General features: G+C 38.0%; 3 protein-coding genes across 3 annotated transcripts; 1 reads left to right on the top strand and 2 right to left on the bottom strand.

Annotated features, from left to right (window-relative positions):
• Positions 1–432: 432 nt before the first annotated feature.
• Positions 433–2731, bottom strand: LOC126803150 (calmodulin-binding receptor-like cytoplasmic kinase 2). The gene is made up of 6 exons (XM_050530912.1): positions 2410–2731; positions 2078–2319; positions 1807–1975; positions 1627–1716; positions 1211–1512; positions 433–1052 (listed from the first exon to the last, which is right to left on the bottom strand). Exons 1-6 carry the CDS (start codon positions 2654–2656, stop codon positions 789–791), a joined length of 1314 nt encoding a protein of 437 aa, XP_050386869.1. The 5' UTR covers positions 2657–2731; the 3' UTR covers positions 433–788.
• Positions 2732–3830: 1099 nt separating this feature from the next.
• On the bottom strand, positions 3831–6422 carry LOC126803148 (pentatricopeptide repeat-containing protein At2g46050, mitochondrial). Its single transcript, XM_050530910.1, is given in 4 exon segments — positions 3831–4058; positions 4202–4294; positions 4472–4692; positions 4694–6422. Coding segments are annotated over 2 exon segments (1779 nt in total). The 5' UTR covers positions 6394–6422; the 3' UTR covers positions 3831–4058; positions 4202–4294; positions 4472–4613.
• A 2934-nt stretch (positions 6423–9356) lies between these two features.
• On the top strand, positions 9357–12364 carry LOC126803154 (probable E3 ubiquitin-protein ligase RHB1A). The gene is made up of 5 exons (XM_050530915.1): positions 9357–9503; positions 10585–10710; positions 10887–11256; positions 11371–11480; positions 11871–12364. Exons 2-5 carry the CDS (start codon positions 10648–10650, stop codon positions 11895–11897), a joined length of 570 nt encoding a protein of 189 aa, XP_050386872.1. The 5' UTR covers positions 9357–9503; positions 10585–10647; the 3' UTR covers positions 11898–12364.
• The last annotated feature ends 862 nt before the right edge of the window (positions 12365–13226 follow it).

Genomic DNA, 13226 nt, shown 5'->3' with positions numbered 1-13226 from the left:
GATTTAGGCAGAATTCATTGCCTAAAATGAGATTTATCTCAGATTAGGCAGAGTTCATTTCTTTTCTGAAGCGTAGATTCTTTTTGGGGCATAGTCTTTGGTTGGTGTAGATGTACAAACATTTATTCCTTATGGTCTTTGGTGAAGATTACAAGCTTGTGACATTAAAGACAGATCGTTGCAATTTGGTTATCTAAGTGTAAATGATATTACCAAGCTTTAACCATTGAGTTTATACTGACGCACTGCGATTTGCACTTTTCTTTCTCAGTTGTAGTTTAATTGTTCAAACTTCAAACACTTTTGATTGCCACAAATTCCACTATGTGCTCACTTGCCGAGAGAAGCATGAAGAAATTCAGACAAAACAAAATTCCCAGAAAGAAGGAAAATTTTACACTTTGGCAGATACTATGATGTAAAAGACAAGCATACAAGTACAAAAGTTATTCACTTATTTGCACTATATAATGGTGTATCGAGTCCTATATGGTATTCAACAGCTTGATACAATTCTGTTTATTCTTTACACAAACCTTCAAGAATAGAAAACAAAAACTTAAGAAACTAAAAACACTCAAAAAGAAGCATAGTGAAATATCAATCTTGGTATGCTATACACCACTCCTAACAAACTGATTGTATGTTTTAATGCAAAGGCATCAGATCCAATTATCAAGATATTATTTTGCTTTCTACTGACGCTTACTCACATATTGGCAAAACTTGCTTGCTGTGGTTACTAGTGTATTCATTTGGCGCCTTCACTTGAAGCTCTACTAGTGTGGTTACTCTTCTCTAGTTGAAGCGCTCCTTTGAGAACGGGTGGAAGATGAACGAAACTCTGGAGCTGAGATCTCTTTATAGTCCTTGCGGATGCTCCAGAGGATCTCACTGCACCTCTTCATGCTAGGCCGGTGCTGTCTGCGTTGAGCCAAGCATTGCAAGGACAATTCAAGAATCTTTTCAATGGCTAAATTATTGGCTGCATTTTTTTCCAGCCTGGGATCCAAAATTAAAAGAGCATCTCCTTCACTAAACTTCTTCATAGCCTGCAAAACCAACCCAAGCCACATTTTACTTAACCATGTAGCTCAACAATATTCATTTTGAGGAATGAGGTATTAGTCTGTAAGGAGTGTAAGCAACTGTGTACTGAAGGAAATACCATGTAAAACAATAAGATATTAAAGAGATGATAAATTCACACCCATTTTGCTGTTATCCGTTCCTTGAGTTCCCGTTTTGATTCAATCGGACGCCTGCCTGTTACTAGTTCAACTAGTAACACACCAAATGAATATACATCACTCTTATCTGTAAGCTGATAGGTTCTGAGGTACTCAGGGTCCAAGTAGCCAGCAGTTCCTTTAACTTGAGTAGACACATGAGTGGCACCTGAATCACTATCAGCTGCAAGCCTAGCGAAACCAAAGTCAGCTACCTTCGCCCTCAAATTCTCTGATAGGAGAATGTTGGAAGACTTGATGTCTCTATGGATTATCGGATGATCTGCCAAGTAAAATGAATCATTTTCCAATTAGATCATTTCATCATTCACACAGATTCCATAACTCCTAGAAGTGAGAGGCGCATTCTAATACTAGGTTCCTATCAAGCAATTACCTGTGTACATATGAAGATAGGTGACAGCATGAGCCACATCGATTGCAATGTCAAGTCGCGCCGCAAGATCAAGAATGTTGCCCTGCATACCTGCATTGTGCATTTCTATGACATCCACACACTCCAGAGAACGCAAAATTCGGAAACCAAAAGCACGAAAAATCTAGCTGATGAACTTACAATCCAAATGTTGTCTAAGTGTTCCATTAGGAACATACTCCACAACCACAACTTTCTCATCTTCATAATCCACATACCCATAAAACTTTACCAGATTCAAATGCTCCACCTGCGACAACATTCGAATCTCGCTCTGGAATTCCACACCCAAATGCTTGTCATACACGCTCTGCATACTCATATTCACAATGCACTCAATCAAACCCCAAATTCGGAAACATTTACACACTCAAGAAATCAAACTGTAGCAAACGAAAACCTGTACCCCAACCTTTTTGGCACGCTTAATAGCAACTAAGGTTCCATCGTCGAGCCTCCCCTTGTACACAGTCCCAAAGCCGCCTTGTCCGATCTTAACAGAGGGAGAGAAGTTGTTCGTAGCTCTGTAGATTTCATCCATGGTGAACTTCACACACCCGACCTGTCTCTCATGTCTCGAGTTGTTCGTAGCTCCCCTGCTCGAACCAGAGGCGCGTCTCCTCTCACTTCTAGCTCCGGACGCATCCGAAAACACTAACAAATGCAACAAACTAATCATTCATCTCAGATCTTTAGATATACGTTCGTTCTATATACACTTTCTGAGAATGGAGATGTTAATACCGGAGGGAGGTCTGAACTCCTCCGAGGAGTCAGCGAAGCTGGCGGAGCTCTTGGGTTCGGGAGGAGTGAAGCAGCCGACGAAGGCTCCGACGACGGAACGAGCGACGACGGAGACTGCACTGGACTTGCGTGCAGTTGAGGCGTCGGAGTAGGATGAGAGGGCGGGGGATGCGTAGGGGAGGTGGTCAGGGGTGCCCCGAGCATCGGAGCTGTGGTTGCGGCGTCCGTACGACGGCGTTCGTCTCATCTAAGTTGGGAGAGGGAGAGAGAGAAAGGGAGGGGAGACAGCGAAGAGACGTAGAAATGGCGGGTAGTTGTGTAGAGAGAGAGAGAGAGACTTTGATTATTCAAAAGGTCTTCTCAGCAAGTGGCTTTAACTAGGACCAGAGTACAATTAATATGTTGACTAATACCATTATTGGATATTTTTTAATTTCTTGCCTTCTGTTCTTTTGGATGATTTTTTTTTCTGGGATGAACTTTTTGATGGAATTCTATGGGTTGCCGACACGTGGAGGATGTTTCAAGTTTGAAAGATGATCTTTCGTAAATTGGAGTTGTATATAATGTCGCCATGTCGGTAGTATAGTGGAAACCATGTCGGTAATATTAGTAGGAAAATTGAGTTATATGCTTCTTTATGATAATAGAGTAAACCTTATAATATGTCACCACTTTTGTAAAACAAATGTATTATTAACTAGGTTGCAAGCTCTTCGTTAGTACTTGAGAGTTGAGATTTTGAGAGCATTGCACTGCCGTTGTTAAAAGAAAAACATGCTTGATTGAAAACAAAATAAATTACAAGCAACATGTCCAACATATAGTTGTCTCTATTAGTTTAAAATCCTTCCTATGATGCAGGAAATAGAGAATTTATCAGAAAATGAACCTACAACCAAGAATATAACTCACATAACTTGCATGATCAAGTTTAGCGCATATTTTAGCGTATAAAACTGAGCCTTGCATAAATTCGATCAAATATTCAAACTAAACTAGTCAAAATGACAAATTGCATGAGTTTTATTTGTGTGAGATTCAAAGTGAAGAAGAGACAAAAAGGTGAGGTGCAATTTCGAGTGATGATATTAAATTGTCTAATGCAAACCGCGAGTTCTTGTCTAGGGTCAAATAAACTAGAACAGCCTTCGTTAATAATTTCTTAAACTGCAATATTTCTACCAAACATGAGAGTACACCTCCTACCGGGAAATACGAGTCAGGTTCACATCGATAAGAAAATGTTAAACAATAAACAAATAAATTTGACCCATCATTTAGAACAAAATGGAGTTATATATACCTTTGAATTGGAGTAAGAGGGGCTTTTGATAGATCAGCAAATTGATACTATAAAATTCATCTGATGCAGTTAGAAAACCAGTAACTTACTCCAAAGTTTATCTCAAAACAGGACTTTGATTACAAGTTAATCAACTATATCTTAGAGAGGAATTTGTCAGAATACTAATCAGTGATTGTAAACTACAAGTGGCTCTGGAAGTTGACAGGATTCTGCAGTTGGTTGGATATTGCCAGAAATTGAAGGAACCCTTCCAAATTCTCAATCTAACATCTCTTTCGTGAGAAAGACAGTTCATAAAATGATGAGTGATTAGCTTGGTGATAATAGTTACCATCAGCCTCTACAAAGCAGTAAAAGAGAAGGTATGCATTGGTTAGACTGTTAGTAGTAAGGTAAAATGGTAAATCAGAGATTGTTGACCAAATTATTGGTCACATCAAATGATGAAAAGCATTGATATCACGGTGTCACTGCTCTCTTTACCTCATTAGATTTACATGTTTGGCAATGGAATAGGCTGGAGTTGCCGGAACTTCATTTTTCGTATTGGCCTCATACTCAGGATCTTGAAAATATCTGCAAATGTTGAACCAAAATAGAGTCGTCAAGTTCAGATGAAACAGTGTCTTTCGAATTGGTAAACGTGGTGAAATTTTTACAATTACAAATTAATGATAAATATTCTACACGGTAAGCATGTAAGATTCTAATAACACATGAAAACTTTAAGTGAAGAAGGGTGCAGATTCTTACATCTCACAAGGGAATCACCGATAAATTAGAGTGCTCATTTACAAAGCAGAGCTCCGAATCAATCGGGCACGCCTCAACTCCCTCAAGCGGATTCATCAGATTTTTATCTAGCTAACTTGAACAGTGATCCGGTTTAAAGTTCTTATCCCTTATCACACTGAGCAACATCCCTAGCATATATACCACACACCTGCAATGCCTGTGGGTGGAACTCATCACCTCACAAACGTATGAATGTCACCGCCAACCTCCAGCCAGCTACATCCTGGAACTTTCTGATCACAACTGTACCTCATTTTTTTGCGTACCCTTGCAGCATCAGCCCAATGACCTTCAGTAGAATAGATGTTAGACATGAGACAATAATTCACAGGTTTGTTTGGTTCTAAGGTAGAAAGCTTTTGTGCAGGCCATTTTGCTAATTCTACATTTCCGTTGGCTTTACACGCCCCTATAAATGCTCCGAATGTACTTGTATCAGCTTTGATTGGCATCGAGGTAAAAACAACAAAAGCCTCATCCAAAAGACCAGCTCGCCCAAGAAGGTCAATGAGACAGGTATAATGCTCAGAATCTGGAAAAACTTGGTAGTCATCAGCCATTAATTTAAAGTAATGAAGGCCTTTCTTTACTAACCCTCCATGACTACATGCAGAAAGAACCCCAAGAAAGGCAATTCCATCGGGTCTTATGCCAGAAGTTAACATTCTGTCAAAAATCTGAGTAGCTTCTTTGGCAAGACCATGGAATGCATAAGCACATATAACTGAAGTCCATGTAACTAGATCAGGCTCAGTAATAGTGTTGAAACATTTAGATGCAGAAGCTATACGACCGCATTTGGAGTACGAATTTATAAGAGCATTAGCAATTGATGAAAATGAATGAAACCCCAATTTAACCGTGTAAGCATGAACTTGCAGAAGTTCATCAACAGATGGTACATTGCCACATGAGCTAACAATGCTTGCCAGAGTAAAATCATCAGGGAAAAAATGTTCTCGAAACATTTCCCTCATAAGTTTTATAGCTTCAATCCCTTTTCCACACTGTCCATATCCCACAATTATAGTGTTCCAAGACACGACACTCTTGATGGACATTGCATCAAAAGCCTTCCGAGCATCACCTATGTTACCATTCTTTGCATACATGTCAACAAGTGCGCTGGAAACCTGAACATCAAAATTAAACGACCGTCTAATGACAATACCATGAATCTGCTCTCCTGATTTACAAGACCCCCAAGTACTACATGCATTGAGTAAACTGCTAAATGTAAACTCATCCCCATCTACACCTTCCAACCTCATCATATTGAAGACCCCAAATGCCCCTTCTTCCAACGAATTCGAAGCATAGGAATTCACCGTCACATTCCACAAAACCTGATCCTTGTCCAACACAGAATCAAAAGCACACCTTGCATCTTCAACTAAACCAAACTTGGCATACAAACCAACAACTCCACTACCCACAAAGCAACTCGAACCAAATCCCAACTTCACCACAAAACAATGCAACTGTCTACCAATCTCTGCATCCTTCGACTCTACGCAGCCACGGAACAAACCATTCAACGTTATCTCATCCGGACCAGCTCCATCCAGCAACATTCTCCGAAAATAACAAAAACCCAGATACAAACTCGACTCATGGATACTGCTACAGTTGACAAACCCAGTAATCAACACATTCCAAGCCACCACATTTCTCACGTGCATATCAGCAAACAGCTTCTGTGCATGATTAAAGTCCTTGCTCTTGACGCATAAATTGAGAATTTGGATTTGTAACGACTGTACGTTATACAAACCCATCTTTACGACATGCCCGTGTAGGTGCTTTCCCGAGCGAAAGAAGCCCAGTTTGACCGAGAGTTTGAGAGCTCTGGAGCAGAAGGAATAAGCCGCGTGAGCCATTGGAAACGGTCATAAGTGCTTGGAGTAAACGTTTGAGGGCTCTGTGTCTAGTTATCTACGTAAATTTTTCGTCATTTTCTCAGTTAAAGTAGGTAGTCAATTTTACTGTCGACTATGTGAGCTCACGAGTTTCTCCCCTTTTGTATCAATGGCATAGATTATAATATAGCTGAGAAGGAAGAAATTTTTAATATTAAATTAGGATTATCTGAGAACTAAAAAAAATTACCCATTTTTTAATATTATATTCAGATATCGACCGTTTAATTTGTAGATATATATAAGTTATCATCTTTGTAAGTTTTTGTTCAAATTGATCTACTTTGATACTTTAACCATTACCTAATACTCTTAAAATTTGTACAAATAATTTAATTATATAGAACTAAAATCTAAATTGTTGAGATGAAAAAATATAATTAAAAAATATGTCTAATTAACAATTAAGTCTTTAATACTCAACAAAGTAGTCTTTGTTAGAAAAACTTCATTGATGTCATATAATACTCAACAAAATAGTCTTCGTTATAAAAACTTCATTTTGATCATATGACATCAATGATATCCCCTTTTTTTAATTGTGTCATTGTCATTAATCTATGAACCCCCCTTACGGACCTCCGTTGAGCACGCCGGTGGTGGCAGGTCACCTTCAGACATATGGCAACCGACATAGGCTCTGATCTTGGAGCCTTTGAAAGCCACCTCAAAGGGGAGCTCTTAAAAAAAACAAGCCTAGTCCCCACATCAACAAAGGAGGACTAGTAGCCTATCACCTTCCCTCTTGGCATATAAAGATGACACAACTTCTCAAATGATATAATCTACTCCTAAATTCTTACCCCCTACTTAAGCACTTGCGACACTTGCTAACTTAAGTATCGAAGAGTCATAGGTCTAATACTCCCAGCTCTAACCTATGACCCTAGTTAACTCTTTTGCAAGAACTCAAGGACTCTCTGACTTGAAACTTGACCTCGGAACACCTAGATTACCATAGAAGCTTTAGATAGAAAACTAAAGGGGTGGAGAGCGAGAGGAAGGAAAGAAATTTTGATGCATGATAAAAAAAATTATATCTATTTGGTACATAGATCTAGGTTCGGGTGGTGAAGCCGCTTGGACGGCTAGGGCTGAGGTTGATATTTGGTGGACGGTGGTGGTTTGATGGGGGAGGCACAAATTTATCACCGAAGCGGTGCCGGTTGATGGCGGCCGAATTGGGTGCCCTAGCTACTTGGGTTTGAGGACATATTATGAGCCTAGATCAAGCCTTTAGGCTAAGACATCTCAAACTCGGGTTTGGGCTAAGACTTTTGGGCCTAGGATTGAATTATGTCTTACTGTAGAATGCCAGTAAAATGTAGATATTCGGGTTGCCCAAACGTTTTTTCATTTATGTTTTGAGTTAATTTTGGATATTTGATTCTTGTTATATTATGAAGCTAAGAGCTTGACTTCTTACAAGTTCAATTCGAAAGTAATTGATAAACGTTATGGAAAGTGGAACACCGTTATGCTTACCGGTGCTTTGAAAAGATCTCAATCCAATAACAATAAGATTGAGAACCTCCTACTGTTAGACTAATGATGTGAATGACTACATCTTAACATCTTAAGCAAGAATTAATCCCACAAACTAAGCACACTGAATATGAAATAAAACATGATGAATTTTCTGATAGTGTAGAGACTCACCAGTTGAAGAACTTCCTAAGCCAGCCATTGCTCCACGTTTTCTGCAACTGCACCAAGACACTCTTCTGAAAACTCAGCACAAGAACACAGTATGAGGCTGAACTTAATGTTTTCTCTCTTGTGTGTGATCAGGGAATATCTCTCATATTTATACCGGTCTAAACTCCACTTTGTGCTCACCCATAGAGAGTCCAAAGTAGACTGAAATGTTATTTGTTAAGAGACCTAATTGTTATCACAAACTTCATATTGAACATGTTGTCAATCTGATAAGTCTTCTAGATTTATCAAGAGATATATATCTTGATAACTACTGTAATAGGATTGCTACATATATAATTCTGCTATTTAATTTGATTTAATTCAATTGCATTATCTTAAGTGGTTGAGATAATGTCAAGTCCATTTTTATTTCTAACACCTACATTAATGAAACATTAATGGGTACATCACTCTATTAATATCTTTTGTTTATTTCCTTGCCTTATTTGTGTTATGTACACTTTTATTAAAATCAAACACAATTTTTTTTATAAAAGCGCATTTGCCTACCACCCTACTTTTGACGGGTTGTTTGGGATACGTATGCTCTTGATTGTAAGTAATCATAATGGGTGTTTGGTTACCCGTGATACATTAGGATGTTCTACTTTTTTTTTTTTTAGAATGTTTGATTGATGTTCTACTTGAAAAAGAAAAAAAATTGAAAATAAGAAAGATACTGCAAATTGTTACATTAGAGAAATTATTATATATATCTACCACATATCTCATGTGACGTGTCTCTTTAATATTATTGATTCATTTTTTACTGTGATTGTTTCTGATTGATTTGTATATGTAAATAAATTTTTGTCATTTACACCGTATGCATGTTAATTATATCATAATGTAATATGATTAACTGATACACATACTGGTTACACATAATAATTATTCCCCTAGTATATAAAGTAGTTGAGATCTCAATATGAGATGGAAAGACGAGTAACGAAACTTATGTTCGGATGTTCCGCATCAGTGTTCCCCTGACAAGTAAATTATGCATGCGCAGGGTGACTGTGCTTGGCTTTCCGCCTAACACGTATCGCCGCCCAGTCACCCTTTTGGTTTTTGTCTCCATCCTTCAACCTGAGGGACGCATTTGCAAACTTGAATAAGAAATGATTAATCTTGTTGCTATATTCCAGACTTGAATAGTATCTAATCAGACTTTAAATAATAGACGTGTACACCAACACCATGAGGCGTCAGCATCAGTCGACGTGAGGAAGGATATATGAGCGGAGAGCATACTGTGCCAAAACAAAAGAAAAAACCGAAAGGCTGAAAGCAAGCCAAACCCAGAAACCATTTAATGGCTTTCTTTTGCTGACTGGAATTCTTTACAGAAGTATCTGTCTTTTTAACAGGTAAAGCTTTGAGCTTTTTGTGTTGGCAACTTGTAGCTTTGATCGGTTGAGGTGGGTTCTTTGGCTTGTTGAAGTTCCTGGGTGGAATTTGTATGTGGTTTTCTCGTTGGGATTTTTGGGTTTGAATCAAGTTGCAAACTTTATTCAGTTGGGTGTTCTTGTTTGTTAGTTTTAGTTTTTTTTTTTGTGAGGTGGGTGGACTGGTGGAGGGTAGGTTTGTTTTTGGTGGTGTTCGTGTTTATTTATTTGTTAATGATAAGTGCTTTCTTTGTCAAGGTACTCGTTTATTTAGTTTCTGGAGCTTAAATGAAAAAAGGAGGATTTTTTAGTTACTATTGCAATTTAGCTAAAGAATTCCAGAGTTTCTGTACCTTCCTCTCATTGGAAGATGCTGCATAACTTGTACCGAGCAAAATTTCATGTCAATTATGAATTATATGTGGTTTCTAGAGTGATAGTATCATCCATTTAGTTTCTATTTCTGCAAATTAGCACCAGAGGTATGTATCTCTCTGTTATGTGGCATTATGCTGTGCCAGCTGTGGTAATTTTACACCAGTTGCATTATTTTGCAATGAGCATTCGATCTTCAAGCTCCAGATATCATATCTTACTTTGACGGGATGACAGAATGCTACAGATGGCTATTTCTAGTTACCCCTTTCACTCGTTGGTTACAATCTAAAAGTAAAATTCAAAGATCAGGAATTTATGCTATATGGAAGTAGCAAAGTTGGATCATCTGCTAGACTAATTACCACTGTGTTTTAAATATTTAGTCTGTTTTACACTTTTACTCACTATTGCATTGGCTGGATTGGACTCCCTATCAATATTTCTGCATGGCTTCTTTTGATCTGCCTGTATATGATCACAGTTTCTATTTACGAACTCTGATGTCTTCTCACATATGTATCTGTGATGATTAAGTAAATGATGTGACTCCTTTTTGGTTTTAGTAGCTTATTATCTATCTTAATTTGTATTATATAATCTGCTTTAGATTTAGTAGCAAACTAGCAACTGTAGCATACTAATTATTTCAAGTGTATATGATTTGATTTTTCAACATCTCTGCCAGCTAACTGGAAGCTATGCACCATTCTTCTGTGGTTTCTGGTATATGAAAGTATAACTGCACAGAATGGGAGGTTGTTGCTGTTCTTCCAGAAAAGCTCATCTTCATGGAGCACCAGTGTATTTCTATGTCTGTAAATCTTCCTTCGCACTCCATCATCTCTTTGTTGTTTTGTAGTTTCCTTAAGATTTTGGTCATCAGTTCTTGAGAGAAATTTTCTGCTAGTTTCTTCTTTTGAAATAATGGTTTACCATGTTTGCGAATTGTCGTGTCATTTGATATTGAAAATAAACTCCAATCTTCAGTGTTCACCAGCTTTAGAAGATGAAGAGTCTTTAACATCCCGTGATGTTGCAGCCTCTACAATAACTGCCGGACTTCTAGTCAATTTGGCTCTGGAAACATCAACTCCAGACACTTACAGATCCCCTCCTACACCCCTGCCATATGATATGGTCTTCGGATGCCCACAATCATCCGATTCTGATTCAGTCAGAGAAACAAATAGTTGTAGTAGTTTTGAAACTTCTACATGTGGAGATCTTGAGGAATCAGACTGCAAAGTTCAAAAAAATTCTTTACCAATCTCACCAAAGAAATTTAAACTTTCAAAATCCAATGAAGCTAATGTTTTAGCGGAAGAGGATGAGGATGTTTGTCCAATTTGTCTTGAAGGTGATAATAATGAACTATATATATTTTTCCCAGTATGTTTCTCTTGAAATCAAATGTGGTAAATTATAACTGCAGTTCATAGCTAATGATTCAAACCCGTATCTACGCATGCAGAGTATGAAAAAGATAATCCAGATTTCACCACAAAGTGCGATCACCACTATCACCTGTCCTGCATTCTTGAGTGGATGGAAAGAAGTGATGCCTGTCCTATATGTGATCAGGTTTGCCTTTTCGAACAAGTAATATATGCAGTTATTAGGTGAATACATCATCATCATTTGATGTGATGAGTGCATTTGTCTAGATAATGTCGTTAGGGTTCATCTGCCATTCCTGGACAGGAAGTTGTTTCACCAAAAAAAAAAAAGGGAACGAGAAAAGGAGAGAAATTAATAAAAAATTATGAAGCGCCTGTGTTATTTGGTGAATTAACTGGAAAGGTCACGATATTGTTTGGGAATCTGGGTAAATGGGTGACTGGATGGCCCCTATGTGCTAAATATTGATGCAAAAATTAAACTAAATTTGTCAATCTGGTTTTAAAGCCATTTGTAACTAAAGAGTCCACCTTGTTTGTTGCTTAAGAAATGTTCAACTGGCTGATGTTACAGGAACTGGACCGTACCTATAGTTTGTAGCTCCTTACTGCTCCTGTGCTTGGGGTCAAAGATGCAAGTTCAGTAGATCGTAGCTGCATAGTAGTGTAATTGCTGGTGTGCAGATTCATAATCAGGTTGTCATGCTTACCTTGAAGGTTGAACTGATTCTCTAAAGTTAGCTGTTGTAACGGATTGGTTAAGTGTCCTCCTTTCGTTAGAGATTGACTCGTAGTTCTCAGAAAGGGCTGTGCATTGGTGAGTTGGGAGCAATCAAAAATTTAAACTCAAGGCCACGAAAAGCAGAGAATCAAATGAGTTAATGTCAGTGCTGCCTTCAGTGTTGGGATGCTACATCTCTTCTGTATATACCTAGTTTGTTGTGACATTCTGCCTTTTCTATCTGTTGTTATACGCCCCCAAAAAGTTGTTTTGTGCTCTGCTGTAGTTAGTTTGTACATAACATGTTTCTGGGTTAATTTGATTAGGCAATGCTAGTCACTCTTCTATGGCTTGGTAATCACATTTCATTAATAGGAACTGTATATTTAGTCTATTGATTTTCAAGTGAATGATCAAATGAAAAAAGAAAGTTGGAGTTTGTTACACATCTCCCTTCTCAGTTATCTTATTGAACATCATACTTGTTAAATGCTGCTTAGTTCAATTTCCAAGATGGTAAACGTGTAAAACCCTTGTTCTATAGATGAGTGGATTTAATTTTAGGTGTGGGTTAAATAATTAGCACTCTCCCAGTCTCCCTACATAAGTGCACAGGTTCAGTCGCTTGTTTTCTCTTGAGGAAACAAGTGGGATCCTTACTGGGTCTGGAAAAATCTATACACCATGTCACCCTTTCTTTTATGTTCACAGGCTTATAGTAAAATTGGACTGCAATTTTAAGAGTACCTGGAAACCTTAAAACACCGAATTCCCCTTCTCATAAATGAAGTTATATAGTAGTTAACTGTCAGTGACCCCTGTATAGTTGCTTAAATTGCTGGTACTCGAGGTTCATGTCTCACTAATTTATTCGATCACCGAACATGAGTCTCTCTTAGTAAGATCTTCCATAGCATCCCAACTTGTGGTGCTCTTTTGACCTACTATGTTGATAAAACTAGGTCACACAGTAATGAAATCAATCCTGAACGCTAGGATCTATTATGGCCTTGTATCTATGGGAAGATGCAGAGGCGAACACTAATGAAGATAGCGGATATTTATGTTCACCCTTTACAGATTTCATCGATATTTCCTTATATATATATTAGAGCATAACGGTAGACACGTGAAATTTAATGAAATAAATTATCTTCGTTAACTAATTAAATCGACCAAGAGCTCGATAAAATTGCACACGTGGGCAAA

The sequence above is a fragment of the Argentina anserina genome, chromosome 7 (genome assembly GCF_933775445.1).
Source record: "Argentina anserina chromosome 7, drPotAnse1.1, whole genome shotgun sequence".
NCBI lineage: Eukaryota > Viridiplantae > Streptophyta > Magnoliopsida > Rosales > Rosaceae > Argentina > Argentina anserina.
This window is presented reverse-complemented; position numbering and strand designations above follow the sequence as displayed.